Source organism: Lineus longissimus, chromosome 3 (assembly GCF_910592395.1).
Source record: "Lineus longissimus chromosome 3, tnLinLong1.2, whole genome shotgun sequence".
In the NCBI taxonomy this organism is placed as follows: Eukaryota; Metazoa; Nemertea; class Pilidiophora; order Heteronemertea; family Lineidae; genus Lineus; species Lineus longissimus.
Window position 1 is genome coordinate 26,224,305 of NC_088310.1, and position 14,122 is coordinate 26,238,426.

At 41.4% G+C, this 14,122-nt stretch overlaps 2 protein-coding genes across 3 annotated transcripts; one reads left to right on the plus strand and one right to left on the minus strand.

The window, feature by feature from the left end:
• Nucleotides 1–1,996: 1,996 nt before the first annotated feature.
• On the minus strand, nt 1,997–8,527 carry LOC135485208 (histone acetyltransferase KAT5-like). 2 transcript variants are annotated; one of them, XM_064767025.1, is made up of 13 exons: nt 8,494–8,527; nt 7,878–7,938; nt 7,483–7,551; nt 7,057–7,199; nt 5,968–6,075; nt 5,417–5,476; nt 5,120–5,176; nt 4,621–4,848; nt 4,419–4,508; nt 3,932–4,072; nt 3,584–3,677; nt 3,088–3,250; nt 1,997–2,829 (listed from the first exon to the last, which is right to left on the minus strand). In XM_064767025.1, exons 2-13 carry the CDS (start codon nt 7,936–7,938, stop codon nt 2,613–2,615), a joined length of 1,431 nt encoding a protein of 476 aa, XP_064623095.1. In that variant the 5' UTR covers nt 8,494–8,527; the 3' UTR covers nt 1,997–2,612. The 2 variants fall into 2 exon arrangements, with proteins under 2 accessions (XP_064623095.1, XP_064623094.1); XM_064767024.1 differs by lacking the exon at nt 8,494–8,527 and adding an exon at nt 8,044–8,069.
• A 3,427-nt stretch (nt 8,528–11,954) lies between these two features.
• Nucleotides 11,955–14,098, plus strand: LOC135485210 (mitochondrial import receptor subunit TOM20 homolog). Its single transcript, XM_064767026.1, has 5 exons — nt 11,955–12,164; nt 12,602–12,648; nt 12,914–12,995; nt 13,170–13,312; nt 13,636–14,098. Exons 1-5 carry the CDS (start codon nt 12,041–12,043, stop codon nt 13,747–13,749), a joined length of 510 nt encoding a protein of 169 aa, XP_064623096.1. The 5' UTR covers nt 11,955–12,040; the 3' UTR covers nt 13,750–14,098.
• The last annotated feature ends 24 nt before the right edge of the window (nt 14,099–14,122 follow it).

Genomic DNA, 14,122 nt, shown 5'->3' on the forward strand with positions numbered 1-14,122 from the left:
AGTCAGAACCTGGTTGAATTGGCCTTGGCAGCCCCACTGTGTTGCCGACGCCAGAGAGGTGGATGAGACATTCACAACAAGACCAAATTGGACCTGGTTGCTCAACTGTCTTACCAACAAGGTGAGAAAGATGGGCCAGCCGCAACAAGACGAATTGGCCTTGGCAGTTCCACTGCGCTGCCGACACTAAAAGAGACATGAGACAGTCACGACAAGACCAAATTGGACTTGGTTGTCCCATTGTCTTACGAACAGGGTGAGAGAGATGAGACAGTCAGAACCTGGTTGAATTGGCCTTGGCAGCCCCCTGCACTGTGTTGCCGACGCCAGAGAGGTGGATGAGACATTCACAACAAGACCAAATTGGACCTAGTTGCTCAACTGTCTTACCAACAAGGTGAGAAAGATGGGCCAGCCGCAGCAAGACGAATTGGCCTTGGCAGCTCCACTGCGCTGCCGACACTAAAAGAGACATGAGACAGTCACGACAAGACCAAATTGGACTTGGTTGTCCCATTGTCTTACGAACAAGGTGAGAGAGATGAGACAGTCAGAACCTGGTTGAATTGGCCTTGGCAGCCCCCTGCACTGTGTTGCCGACGCCAGAGAGGTGGATGAGACATTCACAACAAGACCAAATTGGACCTGATTACTCAACCGCCTTACCCAGGTGAGATCAAAGATGGGACAGTCACAACAAGCCGAATTGGCCTTGGCAGCTCCACTGCGCTGCTGAAACTAAGGGAGAGATAAGACAGACACAACGACAACCGAATCGGTGCGGGAACCTCTGCAGCTAATTCAGTCCACTACGCAGCCGTGTCTTCTTTGGGAGTTATGTCTCATTTCCCTCCCGGCATAGGTGCAAACGTTAATTCAAATTGGGTCAGGCAGCTCCACCGTGTCGAGAAAACGCTGAGAGATTCAGACAGGTGGCTGCGTAGGTCACTTTTTCCAGGGGAACATTTACTTATACACACCAGCGCGCGCCCCCGTAAGGACGCCGAAGACTGGAACCTGTTGCTGGGTGCGACAGCGGTGGAATCGCCGGACCATTGTCTGTCTTTACTGGTAACCACGATGGGACTGCTAGGCCCAATTCGGCCTGGTTGCGGCTGTACTGTCTCATCTCTCTCACCGTTTGTCAGAGGATGCCAGAGACAACCTTTAAACATGTTGCAGGGTGCGACAACGGTGGAGCTACCTGATTCAGTTTGGTTGTGCCTGTTACAATTCTCTCACTTTTTGCACCACAGTGGACCTGCCAGGCTTGATTTGGCTTGGTTGTGGCAGTCTCACCTCTGTCCGGGGTTAGATAACACCAGTTGCCATTTTATCCATTCAGTCTGATTGTGACAAACTGTCTCCCTCACTGTCTTGTCAACACTTAGAAGGTGCCACACCTGCTTAGTTTGGTTGTGTTAGTCACATCTCTTTCATTCTTAAATTGAAAGTGCCATCACATACTGACAATCTTGTGTGCAGTAAGGAAGCCAAAGACAGCTTATAAACCAGCAGTGGATCGCCATATTTGGTCTGGTTGTGCCTGTCTCAACTCCCTCACCGTTTACTCCAGACAGTGGATATGCCTGGCTCAATTCGGTCTGGTTGTGACTGTCATCTCTCTCAGTGTTCTGGCAAGACGATGGAGCTGCCATGCTTGGTTCGGCCTGGTTGTGACAGTTTTGTCTCTCTCACAGTTTTGCAAGAAAGTGGAGAGGTCAGGCCAGAGTCGGTGTAGTTGTCACTTTCCGAACTATCTCACCGTTTTGTCAACACGGCGAGGCTGCAAGGCCCAATTTGGTCTGGTTGGGACTGTCTCAACTCACTTGAGGACGAGTGTGTGGTAACACCCATATGTGCACTGCTGATGAAGTCTGAATTTGTCAATGTAGATTTTGTTGATTCAACTTCTCGTGACTCTGGCAGGCTAACTGTTTGACAAGTATCTTATATCGGGCAGCCACAATGGCAAAGAATTCCAACTACTTAATAATTAAAGAACGATTTTTAATTTTTATTAAAAAAGATTTTCCACCACTAATAATGGTAAAGCAATCTCATTTGATCTGACTTGAGGTAAAAAAAACAAAGACAAGAATCCCAAACAAAAAACTTCATCTTAAATTCTCAAATATTTTATCCATTCATAAACCAAAATTGACCAGGCCTCTACCCAAATCGCAACCAAGCAATTGGCCACTGCTCTACTGATGCAGAATTTGAAAAGTGTCACTAACCAGTACAACAATAAACCTCACAAAATCCTATTACAAAAATCCCTGAATGTGCAGATCAATTGAACATGTAGGTTTGCAATACAGCAAGCTGCAACTTTCACACACTGTTCAAACTACTCGCAGTGTCTGCAAGCTAGAGAAGCAGAGATACAGTCATGAACAATCAACACTGATCAAAAACCGAACAAGGAAACTACCACACTTATGTTCATCCCCTCCCTTATCATGTTTGGCCCAAGATGAGACAAATAGCTGTACTTTGGCCCCTTTCACTAAAACAGCTTCTACCACATGCACAGACGGAAGCATATGAAATTCATAGTCCTTAGAACTGTCCCTTAGTGTCCACGAATATCACTGACATCACAACTCCTACCACTTTCCTCGTTTGCTCCAATCTTTTGGCTGCCAATGTAAAGCCTTTGGATCAATGCGCACTTTCCTTTTGGCCATGGCTTTAGCATGCATTTCCTTAGCCTCTTGTGATAATGTTATAATGTATTGTCCTTTGTAATAGTTTATGAGGTTCAAGTGTTGGAGAGTTGAGATCGTGTCCTCTTTTTTAATACTGGTCATTTCTGAGATTTCACTGAAAGTGATATAAGAAAATGATCAATTTACCACACCAGACTACTGTACTCATTTGCAGGATGGCAAAATACTTAAGTAAATAGAATCCAGACAAAATAACTCCTGCTTCATTGTAACAGTAGGCCCTTTGGCATTAGCTCGAAGGTGGGTGATGTTTTTAGCATGGTGCAACATAGGCCCCCAGCCAGTGACCTCAACTGACTTCAGCCCAAATGACACTGACTACAATGATGACGAAGACGATAATAATACTCACTTGATAGTTATGGCAGGCCGCTCACCATTTTCCCCAACCCTAAGATTCATCAGGATGTCTAATATTGTCTGAGACCAATAACTTCTGTATGAGAGCAAACCCAAATCAGATAGTGGTTTCTCAGGAGAACCCGTTTTTCCTTCGCATTTCGACAGCTCATAACCTGTAACACAAAAGAAAACATGGTGAATCTGCCATTTCGTGTCATGAATGTCAGTATGGGGACTGCAGTCCGATATCAACTGGAGTAGAGGTTACCATCCAACTTCACACTTAACTTTGGCCTGTCCTGAAGCCTTTCAGTAGAACTCAGATGAGCTGCTCAATCAGTGCTGCAACCCGAGCACTTCTGACCTGGGTGTTTGAACCAGTGATGTCTTGACCACTAGCCGAGAGCCTCAGTAACTAGTCTATAGCTGCTTCCTATGGTGAAACGTCTTGTCAATGTTTATCATAAAGGTGGGGATGAACTCTCCATACAGGTAACTGTACTTACTAAACTCAATGAGCAGTTTGCCATAGCCCATTCTCTGATATGGAGGCAACGTCAGGATGCACGCTACGTTGTAATCTTCAGTAGACTCTTTCTCCTAAAAAAGAAAATGGAAATAAAGAGTCAAACTCAAAACTATCAAATCTACGGAAGCCAGTCCCCTCAAAAGAGTTAAAATGACTTAAGTTTAAGGATAAGACTAAATGCCATGGTCTCTTGTACCCGAGTGTCCAGGCCTGGGTAACATCTTGAAAGTGTTACTTGTTATGGAACCTGAATAGGGGTAAGAAACCGAAAATGATCGACTAACTGAGGACACATGCAGCGACAGAGAAGAATCATAGAACTCACCTTGGAAAAGTAGCCAACGATGTGGTAGCCCACCACGTCCATTTCACACATCACATAAAACAGGAATGGATCCGTATCGTAATATAGTGTTTTGTGGTCTAAGAATAACTTGGCAAGAAGACAGAGATTCTGAGCATACGCCTGGAAGAAGAGAAAGCAGTAGTTGTGAAGACACTGATATCAATTAGCCACTCAGGAGAAACTGCTTAAGTCTTGGCTGATTGTCGCTGAAACCTCAGCACACAGACTGTAAAATATACCAACAAGAATTGTCCCGTTTCTCGACTACTATTACTTATCACTGCTGTTACAGCCATTCGAACCTTCAACAAGTGTCATGATGGACTGTTAAGGGCATCTGACCAGTAGTCCAACGGCAGTGAACCATGACCTTTATTGTCAAGTTCTAATGGCACATTGTATGAGCACTCTAAGTGTTCTCTCTATATCTCTTTCTATAATGTAACACGAATCACATGTGACGTACTTTGTTTTTCCTCCCATCGATTTCGAAGAATGATATGTTGGCTTTCCTGTAGATCTCATTCCCTGGAGGATGTTTCAGATAACACTTGGCCTGAAAGAAGAGGTAGAAATTATCAGACTTAACCAAAGCACCAGCTTCAAGAGAGGAAGTATACAATGAAGGAGGGCTAATAATATCAGAATAAGTGTTTATATGTACTCACTAGATGTCGCTCGAGGCACTTATAACTTTTCATGTACTTGAGGCAGTATTCACAGAGGTAGACACAAGTCACTTGGGTTAATTCCTGAGGGTAAGGGGAGAAGTACCATGGGCGTATTCTATGCTTTCCTATTTCTATCAGCTCTATATTTTTCATTCGCGTGACTACGTCATCATGATGAGCAACCATACTTCCAGTTTGGCGAGGTTTCTTTGGCAGTTCAGATTCCTGTAAAATAAAAGACCAGAATTCATACCACAAGTTGCACAAGAGGAAACGTCAGACCCAGTTGTTGGCAAGTGATGGTGTCTATAGCTCCAAGGCTGATAACACTACCAAAATGGAGAGAGAACAATAATTTGCCATATTCCGACTAAGAACTAGACACTACCACCTCATCTAAGAAGACCGGGCCTGCAGGACTGTTGTATGTAAATTAGTGAAATGACCAATTTACACAACTTATCATGTTTTGAAAATGACATGCAGCACTACTTACTGTAAGACTTAGTGAGGTGTATGATGTACACTGCGAATCATTCTGTTGGCTGAGACTCTGAAAGAAGCAAGATCATCATATACAAACAATCCAAAACATACTTGAAATAGATAGAACACACCATCATTTCAAAGCCTAGCCTCAACCCTCATTACAGCGCAAACCTGCCAATCTCGACTCCTCCTTGACAAGCTCCATGCCGATCTATCGGAGTTGAATACCTTTGAGGAAACTGATAAGTCAGCAGAGTAAAGCTCACTCTCATATCTTTTCAGTCGCATTAGATTTATAACTTACATCATCTTGGTTCTTCCTTTTCCGGCCAGCTGTCGGCATTTTCTTAACTGGGATGCCATTCTGTAAACAATAAATCGTTAATTAAAATTAACACAGTGATCTATATAAGCATACATTACAGTTAAAACTCAAAGCATGGCATGAAGGCAAGCTTATGGTACTCTCAGTTCATCTGAGGTGCTCCAAGGTGTAGCAAACACACCACAAAAATCTTTTATTGCTGAATATTTGTAGGTCATTGGTCAGGGACAGGTAGTCTACGAGTTCATGCTGTACATAACAAACATACACAGAAGGAGGATCTATACAATTGCTTTTTAAATCAAAACACATTTTCAGGATGGGAATGGCTGCCGATAGCTTGAAAAACTTGGTGCTACACCCCAAACTGGTGATCAATGAGTCAACAGTGAATACATTTGGCCTTGTCAATGAAGAAAATTGTAGATATCCACTCCAAAACAAAATCAGACAGTTTTTACTCCAAAGCATTTTTTAAGAACTGTGGACTAAAAAATGCACAAATATTATAAAAAACAGAAAAAAATTACCATTGGATCTGTGACACTGGCAGACTTCTGACTTGAGAAAATACTGCTTGGACCACTGCCAGCACCACCGCCACCACCTATAGTCCCAAAGCCGAGGCCAACCGGAGCCTGAAACAACCATTTACAACATATAGCCAAAATGAAACACAGGGAAACTTGTTTCTTTATTCATTGGATGGCTGGAGACCCATGGAACCAAGATAATGTCTTAAAAGGCTTATCCCCATGGTAGTGTGTGCTCCTGTATATCACTGACAAATTAACAACAGCCATGTTGGTAATACAAGAACTAAAAACATGTTACTTCTGCCCCTTGAGTACACTAGGATAGGACTTAACTGATCAACAGTCATAACAATGTAAAGTTCGTTTATTATAGTGTCACCCCTAATGAAAGGGCCAGCCAACTTCGTAACTTTGTAAGTTTGTGCAGTTGAGCAATGAAGAAGGATACAAGTACAAGTCTACAGTGCCAAGAGTTACAACAGCTGAAAGGGAAACACTGCAAGTAAGAGCTATGAGGAGTGAACAAAGTGAACAAGGCGTGCACACAATACAGACAGATAGGTGAATACAGATCAATGTAAAATGGCGATTCTTGTACTATCGTATCAGATTGAATCTGGTTTTGGTACATATATGTTTGGTCATTTTAGTCGATTCAGTGTGAATGTTATCCTTAACCGTGTCTAGCATAACAAGGAAGGAGATTTGGCCATACAGAAGTCTACAGAGAGAGCATTAGGCATCAATGAATCCGCACAAGTCAGCCCTGTCATTACCTGTCTTGTGCAAGCATGTACTTCAATAAGGGTCAAGATTTCATTGTAATCTGATAACTAAGGGATAGTTATCTACCACATTCACTCAATCTCAAATCTGTAATAATTTCTAGATTTGGAAATTGGACCAGGACATTTTGTTCTAACTTGTGCAAACAGTAGCACTGATTGCAGATTCCAAGCCCTCAAAGGAATACTGCTGCAATGCCCAGTGTTTCATGAAGCAGCTTATCTACTTGAATTTTCAACAAGTTTATCTGTCAATCAATGAAGTAACTGGATGAAATACAACTCTATGAAGACTAACCATTTCTCTCTCAGGAGAAGAAGGCCTCGACCCATTCATCGCCTTGGGGTCTTTACTTGGTGTCTTTATGTCCTTTTTTGGTGGCTCCATCTTTCGGAAATTCATTCGATTTTCCGTGACCCATTCATCCAAACGTTTGTTGTCTGAAACACAAATCAAACAGTTTTAAGACTATGGTTAGTTATGTGCCTCTGATTAATGTTCAAAGTTTACAAAAGTAGTTGTAGAAGTTGATCACTAAGTGGGTAATTAGTTGAGAGATAGCCAATCTAAGCTGCACAGACTGCTAGAACAGCTTTTGCAGAAAGAAGATTTTCAGATAGTCACGCAGAAAAGCCCAAGTCCAGTGGAAGACCAGCTGTGTAGAAGATTAGTGTGACAACTGTACCACACAGGCAGCATCAAATTTATCCAAAAAATGCTTACAATCTTCGTAATGAACGTAGTATATCGTTTTCCCCCCAACCTCCTTCTTTGACAAAATCTCTGCCATATCTGAAATAGAAATAAATGCCATTGATCAGTGCAGTCAACAGGACGTAACGTAAGACGGAAAATCAATTTTATCGCACCTTGTTTGTTGACGAAAATAACTTGCCGGCCGGGGTTTTCCCATGGTTCTGATCCGGTAGAGTAGCTATGACAACAGTACTAACACGTTCGAGACTCAGGAACGTTCACCTGTTCTCGGTGAGTTCCAGAACGGTGGAGAACAGGGAGTCGAATACACCCTACATGTCTATAGTCACAACAATCGTTTCACATAATACCGGTAGGTGGCAGAACCAGCACCAAAGGAATCCATGATGGAATGTACTTACGCCAATCTCCATCAACAGTTTTGAGCTGTACGGGGAGCCGACAGCCCTCAGTTGCTTCCATCTGAAAGATAAATATATAAAGTTTTACTATGATAAAACGAATCAACCAAATCAAACATATAAATAGGCTAATTCAATGCCTTTTTCTAAAATTTTATTCGCAAACCTTGTTGGTGGCCATTTTGGAATTGTGCGTTCGTTCGACCAGGTCCTGTGTTATTGTTTATCCGAGTAGTAAATTTTAAAGCTTCAAATACTACTCTTTGTTCATAAAAACTGCAATATCGTAATCTTCTATATGAGGAGTGTTTACTGAGAGCGAATCATGACATAACGGCACTGTTGTGTTGTCATTAAACTCATTTGAAACTGTAAAGATTTGTTGGTGACGTCATATGCTTTCTGATTCGGATAAACTTCGCACGATGAAACGAACCTGAGGGTCAACGGCGGGAAACATTAGGCGGGAAATATGAATTTCCAAAAGCAACACCGCCTGCCAAGTTGGATTTTAATAATCATGTGGCCCAAGTATCATGACATTACTTGCTCTTGCTGTCATCAATAGGGATGTGTCCTGATTATATAAGTCAAATTGTATGGTAACAATAAATACTGCCCCATAATCCTTATGGAGTCTGGGAGAGAGGGTGTCCTCTTGGGAGGTTTCACTGTCAGCATGGAACTTGGCAAGGTGCTGGTTGTGCCTGCCGTCCATCTCATCGAAGAAGATCAAAAGATTGGTCACACCTCTCTCAACAATCAGAAAGGTGTCAGTCATCAAACAGTTCACAGAGAGCAACGGGTGGCATCATATCAACATATCTGGTTCTGCTCCTGGGACCAGCATCCTTGAGTACATGAGAATGACTCAAGTCATGGAAACAGCTTTAGAAATAACTTTATTCATTCTCCCCAGCTATGTACAGCACCATAGGTTTTGTCGAAGATCTTCTTGTACAGCCTGGAAATAATGTTCAGATTATTAGTAAATAATTATACTAATACTTTTACGCAATGTAGTCCTACATGATCTGCTGTGTATTTTGTGTTCAAATTTTTGAGCCCATTAACAAGATAAGCAAGGCAATATTTTTTGCTTCATTGAGGTACAGGGGAACTCCTTTCAACATTTATTACAAAGTCTTACCTGTGACAGAACTGTTTATCTGCCACTAAAGTTTTCCTTGCAATATGGTCCATCAGAATAGCACCAGGTGGCATACTAATGCTGTCTTTATTATACCTTTTAAGGCACTATGGCAAACGTCCATCTCCAATCACAGCAGCGTATGTTAGATCAAACACCCTCACATGGTCTTCTAGTTATCAGGATCATTATACATTATCAAAGAATAACATGTCGCCTTCTTTTCGGTGAAACCGAGACTGAATTATTCACATTGTGTTCAACTGCGTTCATTTCGCAGTCAATTCATTAGTTACCAATGTATGCCTTAGAGGGGGCAGAATGGCACTGTTTAGACAAGAAGTCTCTCAAACAGCCTCAAAGAATATTGGATAGAACGTCACTGTACTGGGTTCCAGTAATAAATATTGCCATAAAGACATATGATATTGTTCTGGGACTTATGTAAGATTAGTTCTCTCCGCCAAACCCAAGACTGAAGGATTGAAATCTTGTGCTTATAGGCTAACAAATGCAAACACTTCCAAGTGAACCCCCTACAAGAGAAGAGTGGCTCTTCTTCTCTCCGACTTTGACACCCTTATACGAACATATCAATAGATTAGCCAGCGGTCCTTGGTGTCGCCGCGTGGGTTACGTCCAGTGAAATTGTTTGCAAAGGTCAGGGAACCACGATCTGACATCCATAACCAGCGTATACCCTTTTCATGCCAGTTATAGTCGGGTGCTACACCACAGTCGGGATAGTGGCCGCCAAATGAATGGTTGTTGAATTTAAAACTGTTAACTGTTCACGTCAACTTATTAGACAAGTCACAAAACTTCATGAATTCAATGGAGATTTCCACATCACAGGAGAGAACAGCAGTGATGGCATCTCGCAGATTTAACATGATCATTTAGTTACATCCTTACCATCATGACTTGGACGTGCGCCTTTAGTTTCCTTCAGCAAATGGTATTAGGGATAGTAATTGAAATTGCCGTTGAACATGTATGCATGAAGTACAGTGATGTACATAATGTATGTCTGACTTGAAATATCAAACTGCGCAGTTCATTCCCATCTTGATAGAATGACTATTTCTACAATAAAAACCCTTTAAAACCAATCCATACTTTTATCAGGAATATATACTGTGCCTTACCTTCTGCTGCAGCCGTTTTGATTTGTTTCGGAAAATTTGAAGGCATTTTTATGTTTGAAATCGGAGAAAGTGTTCCCGCGATGTTCTCCGCAGCACACACACAAACCGACTGGCGTTCAAATCAACCGCGACCGCCATGACCAAAGACAATACATTTTACGTCACAGCATCCGGGCACTTATACTCCTCTCCCCGTTGGCGAAATTTTTTTCTGCAGGATACTTCTGCCACAGTGTACATCTGACAGCCAATCACAATTGGCGCGATCTTTGACGTCACACTGTTTATTTATGCATGATAATACAAATACAATGGACGATACCGAGTCGCATGCCGAGTGCCACTTCAACTGTGAATGTGACAATAATTGTCTGACCCCAAGTATGCTCAACTCAAGGTTTGTGTCGTAGTGTTTAGGAATGAATTGCACAGATTCATTGTAAAATTGATGATATTATGCGTACAAAAGAGGCATCAGCTGATCTGATCCTACATTGCAGTGCATGCATTGATTTGTGAAATTTTAAGGGGCAGTGACACTGACAGTGTTGCCAATGTTGATAATTATTAAAGGGACAGTGTATCCGATGTCTGCTGTTGAAGGTATCAGGCCTATTTTGGTAGTTTGAACATTGTTGAAGGGCCATTGTATAAAACACATTTTGACAAGCAAACAAAATAAAATTGAATGGTGGCGCCACCTATGCATATACAGCAGAACTAGTTACACGGTTGACAGATAAACATTCAACCTCGGCTATTTTGCCGAGCACAGTGCGCCTTAACAGACAAGTCCAATAAATACAGTCCACTCGACAATGAAAATACATGTTAAGATACTGCAAATATATTTTAGCTAATATACTCCTCTAACCATTTGCTAACTTGTTCTTTCCAAGATTATCAGAACACGTGGCATTGTTGACATTATTGCGCCATGTGGAAAGATGATGTCAACAAAGACACGTGCTTGCCTTGAATTCTGATTGGCTGTCAGATGTACACTATGGCAGAAGTATCCTGCAGAAAAAAATTTCGCTCCCCGTTGAGCCTGGCCAGCTAGCAGTTATACGCTCACGAGAGTCTTTTGTTCTGTCAATGGATCAATATGACAGGCATTGTTAAAATGTGGGCTTGGCTTTAGTATACATACTTGTACATGTACGTTTCATTGCAGAGCTGTGGAAATGCATGCCATAAGGCAGGTTCCGTAACTGCCAAAGGACGATGTAAATGCATTTTTTTATCAACGATTTTTTTATCATTTCCCAAATTCCTCCTACAACCACGTATAAAAGATGGTTCAGTGTCGCGTAAATCAGTTAGCAGATAGAGGACTTGATGACTCGACAAACACTCGTACTTTGTAGTTCGTCGTACGTTCTTGCAAACATTCGAAACAGAATACAATTGCCAAATTTGATAGCATGATATTATCAAACTTGATTTGGTCGGGTGACTTAATGGGGGGGGGGGGGGGGGGGTCCATTGTTCCTCAAATCCCTGTGGACCCCTGGGTCATTCATTAGGTCATTCAAATTTCGCGGTATTTTTGAGACGTCCCCTTTTTAGTACAGCCATCTAATGGTAAAAATATAAACTATAACTCAAGTTGTTGATAACTAGCCTTCGATATCTATTCAGGATTCTGATTGTTCTGGCCAAGTTCTCATGACATTATCACTGTAATCTAGATTGAAAAGGTATTTAAACTTGACAACGTTAATATGACTATTTGAGTTGATTTTTTTAGTTAAGTACAATGATTTTTTCAATGATACGAATCTGATGCTGTTTTTCAACGGCCGTAACTACCACCTGGTTGTCTTTTTCATTTTCATGAATTTTGACACAAAATCCCTAAAATGATATCAAAAGCAACCGTTGGTTTGGCTGCAGCAAGTGCAGGTATATGCTTTATAGGTTACTGCATCTATTTCGACCGAAAACGGCGCAGCGATCCTCTGTTTAAACAGCGATTGCGGGAGAGTAAGTGTTAGCTTCTGCCTTATTTTTCGTACGTAGGATCAGCATGTGCATTTGTACGTGTATCTTTTTGTGTCTGCCGGCCTACAAAACTTGATTATAAAATCATTTACTGTGATAATGCCGGTTCAGTCTGTACACCGTGGCCTGTGCCTTAACTATGGACGGTCTTGTGACTTGTGTATATTTTGTAGCCTGAAATATTGTCTGTTTTGTCTTTTTTATGTGACTTAGTTAGTAAGTTGTGTTCCGTTTCAAGTCGTCGGTACGTGGTGCGGGTTGATCATCAGTGTCAGTGAGAGGATCGCAAGAAATGGAAGTGGAATCATCTGGCGTGGCGTTGAAGACAATAAGAAAATTCTGGAATATGCCAGACAGGCGGACAACTGTCAAGATTAAAGTTAAAGTATAAATTAAACTTTCATCATTCCTTTTTCTAGAACGGAAAAAAGCCAAGCAGACAGAAAAGAGCAGCTTCAAAGTCGAGGTTAGTGTTGTATTATCACATCTACTACGAAACATGTACATCGTATAGGGTAACAAAAGGGCCTCGAACGGATATGTGAGACACTATGGCATTTATGCAATGACATTTCATGACTTTGCCACTCATAGTGATGATTGTTTATGATTTACAGTATTTAAGGTGTGGAATTGTCAGATGGGCTTTGGAATTAAGTTCCCTGCAAATCAATACATTTTGTTTGTTTCAAGTTACCTACTTGCACATTATACTATTAATTTCTTTCCAGTTACCTGATCCAAGAGACAATGAAGCAATGCAAAGATTTTTCTTAAAAGAAATTCAGCTTGGCGAGGAATTACTTGGCCAGGGTAAGTACAAGTTGTGCAAATGGCTTTGTTCTTCACATGTTTCTGAAACATTATCCCGCTGTGTTAAAAAAAAATCACAAGTTCTTTGACAAGTTGTCATTAGGGCTGCTCCTACACTTCCAGTCAATTTTTCAATGCTCACAATGTTTATATACTCTCCACTCTTCACTTCAGGTCAAATTGAAGAAGCCATTGAACATTTGAGTCTTGCTGTTGCCGTGTGTGGCCAGTCAACACAACTGCTAGCAGTGCTGGAACAGACACTACCCCCGCAAGTTTATACCCTCCTTCATGAAAATGTACCAAAGGCAGTCAAGGTAGGCATGAGATGTCACACCTTCCTTATAATGTTATCAGAATCAGATTCAATTTGGCTATACCCATGATAATTGATAGAAACGGAGTTCAATACGCATAATCAGGTACAAGTCTGGCCTGAATTTAGTGCAATAGAATCTCTCTAATTTAGATACAACTTGGGACTGAAAAAGGGTCTCACTCTACCAGACAGGTACCCTGATTACAGATAAGAAGTTAAATTGAGGACATCAATCTCGGGGGGTCCTTGGAAGTGGACTTATTGTCTGAACTAGCATATCAGCAATATTCCTACTTGTCATTCTTCTTGTTAATCTTTCAGAGGATTAAACAGTTGACAGATCTGGGACCAATGATGGGAGGTATGCCAGGTATGGGTGGTATGCCAAGCCACGGGGGTCCGACTGTCACCCCATTGGAGGATGATCTAGAGTAGAAAGTTGGACGGAGTACCCTTATTTTAGAGAGCTCTGAACAATTCTTTTCATAAAAGAAGAAGAGACAATTCATATCATCAAAGAAGAAAAGACTGTGTGCAGTGAACGGGAGTGGTTTTTCAATATTATCCTGATAACTCTAGGTGGATATTCAGGAGAAGTAAATGGTTTGTCTCAGACTTACAACTTTGTGATGGATCCTTGTCAATAATGTATTGTGCTCACGTGTTTACATTACTAACCGTCCGGAATGAGGTAGTGGGCTTTCAGACTTTTGGTTTGTCAAATTGTTTTGTAAGAAGATTAAAAAATTCTGTATAAAAATAAATACAACATTTATCTATGTGAGATCACCTTTTTTGTTTGTGTTTG

What these genes read in the sequence shown, in the direction of transcription:
- LOC135485210 (XM_064767026.1), top strand. Translation starts at nt 12,041, where the DNA reads ATGATATCAAAAGCAACCGTTGGTTTGGCTGCAGCAAGTGCAGGTATA. An exon ending in TAAACAGCGATTGCGGGAGA is followed by an intron (nt 12,165 to 12,601) that starts GTAAGTGTTAGC and finishes TCCTTTTTCTAG; the next exon opens with AACGGAAAAAAGCCAAGCAG. An exon ending in AGAGCAGCTTCAAAGTCGAG is followed by an intron (nt 12,649 to 12,913) that starts GTTAGTGTTGTA and finishes ATTTCTTTCCAG; the next exon opens with TTACCTGATCCAAGAGACAA.
- LOC135485208 (XM_064767024.1), bottom strand. An exon ending in CTACGTTCATTACGAAGATT is followed by an intron (nt 7,200 to 7,482) that starts GTAAGCATTTTT and finishes TTTGTGTTTCAG; the next exon opens with ACAACAAACGTTTGGATGAA. An exon ending in CTTCTCCTGAGAGAGAAATG is followed by an intron (nt 6,076 to 7,056) that starts GTTAGTCTTCAT and finishes TGGTTGTTTCAG; the next exon opens with GCTCCGGTTGGCCTCGGCTT.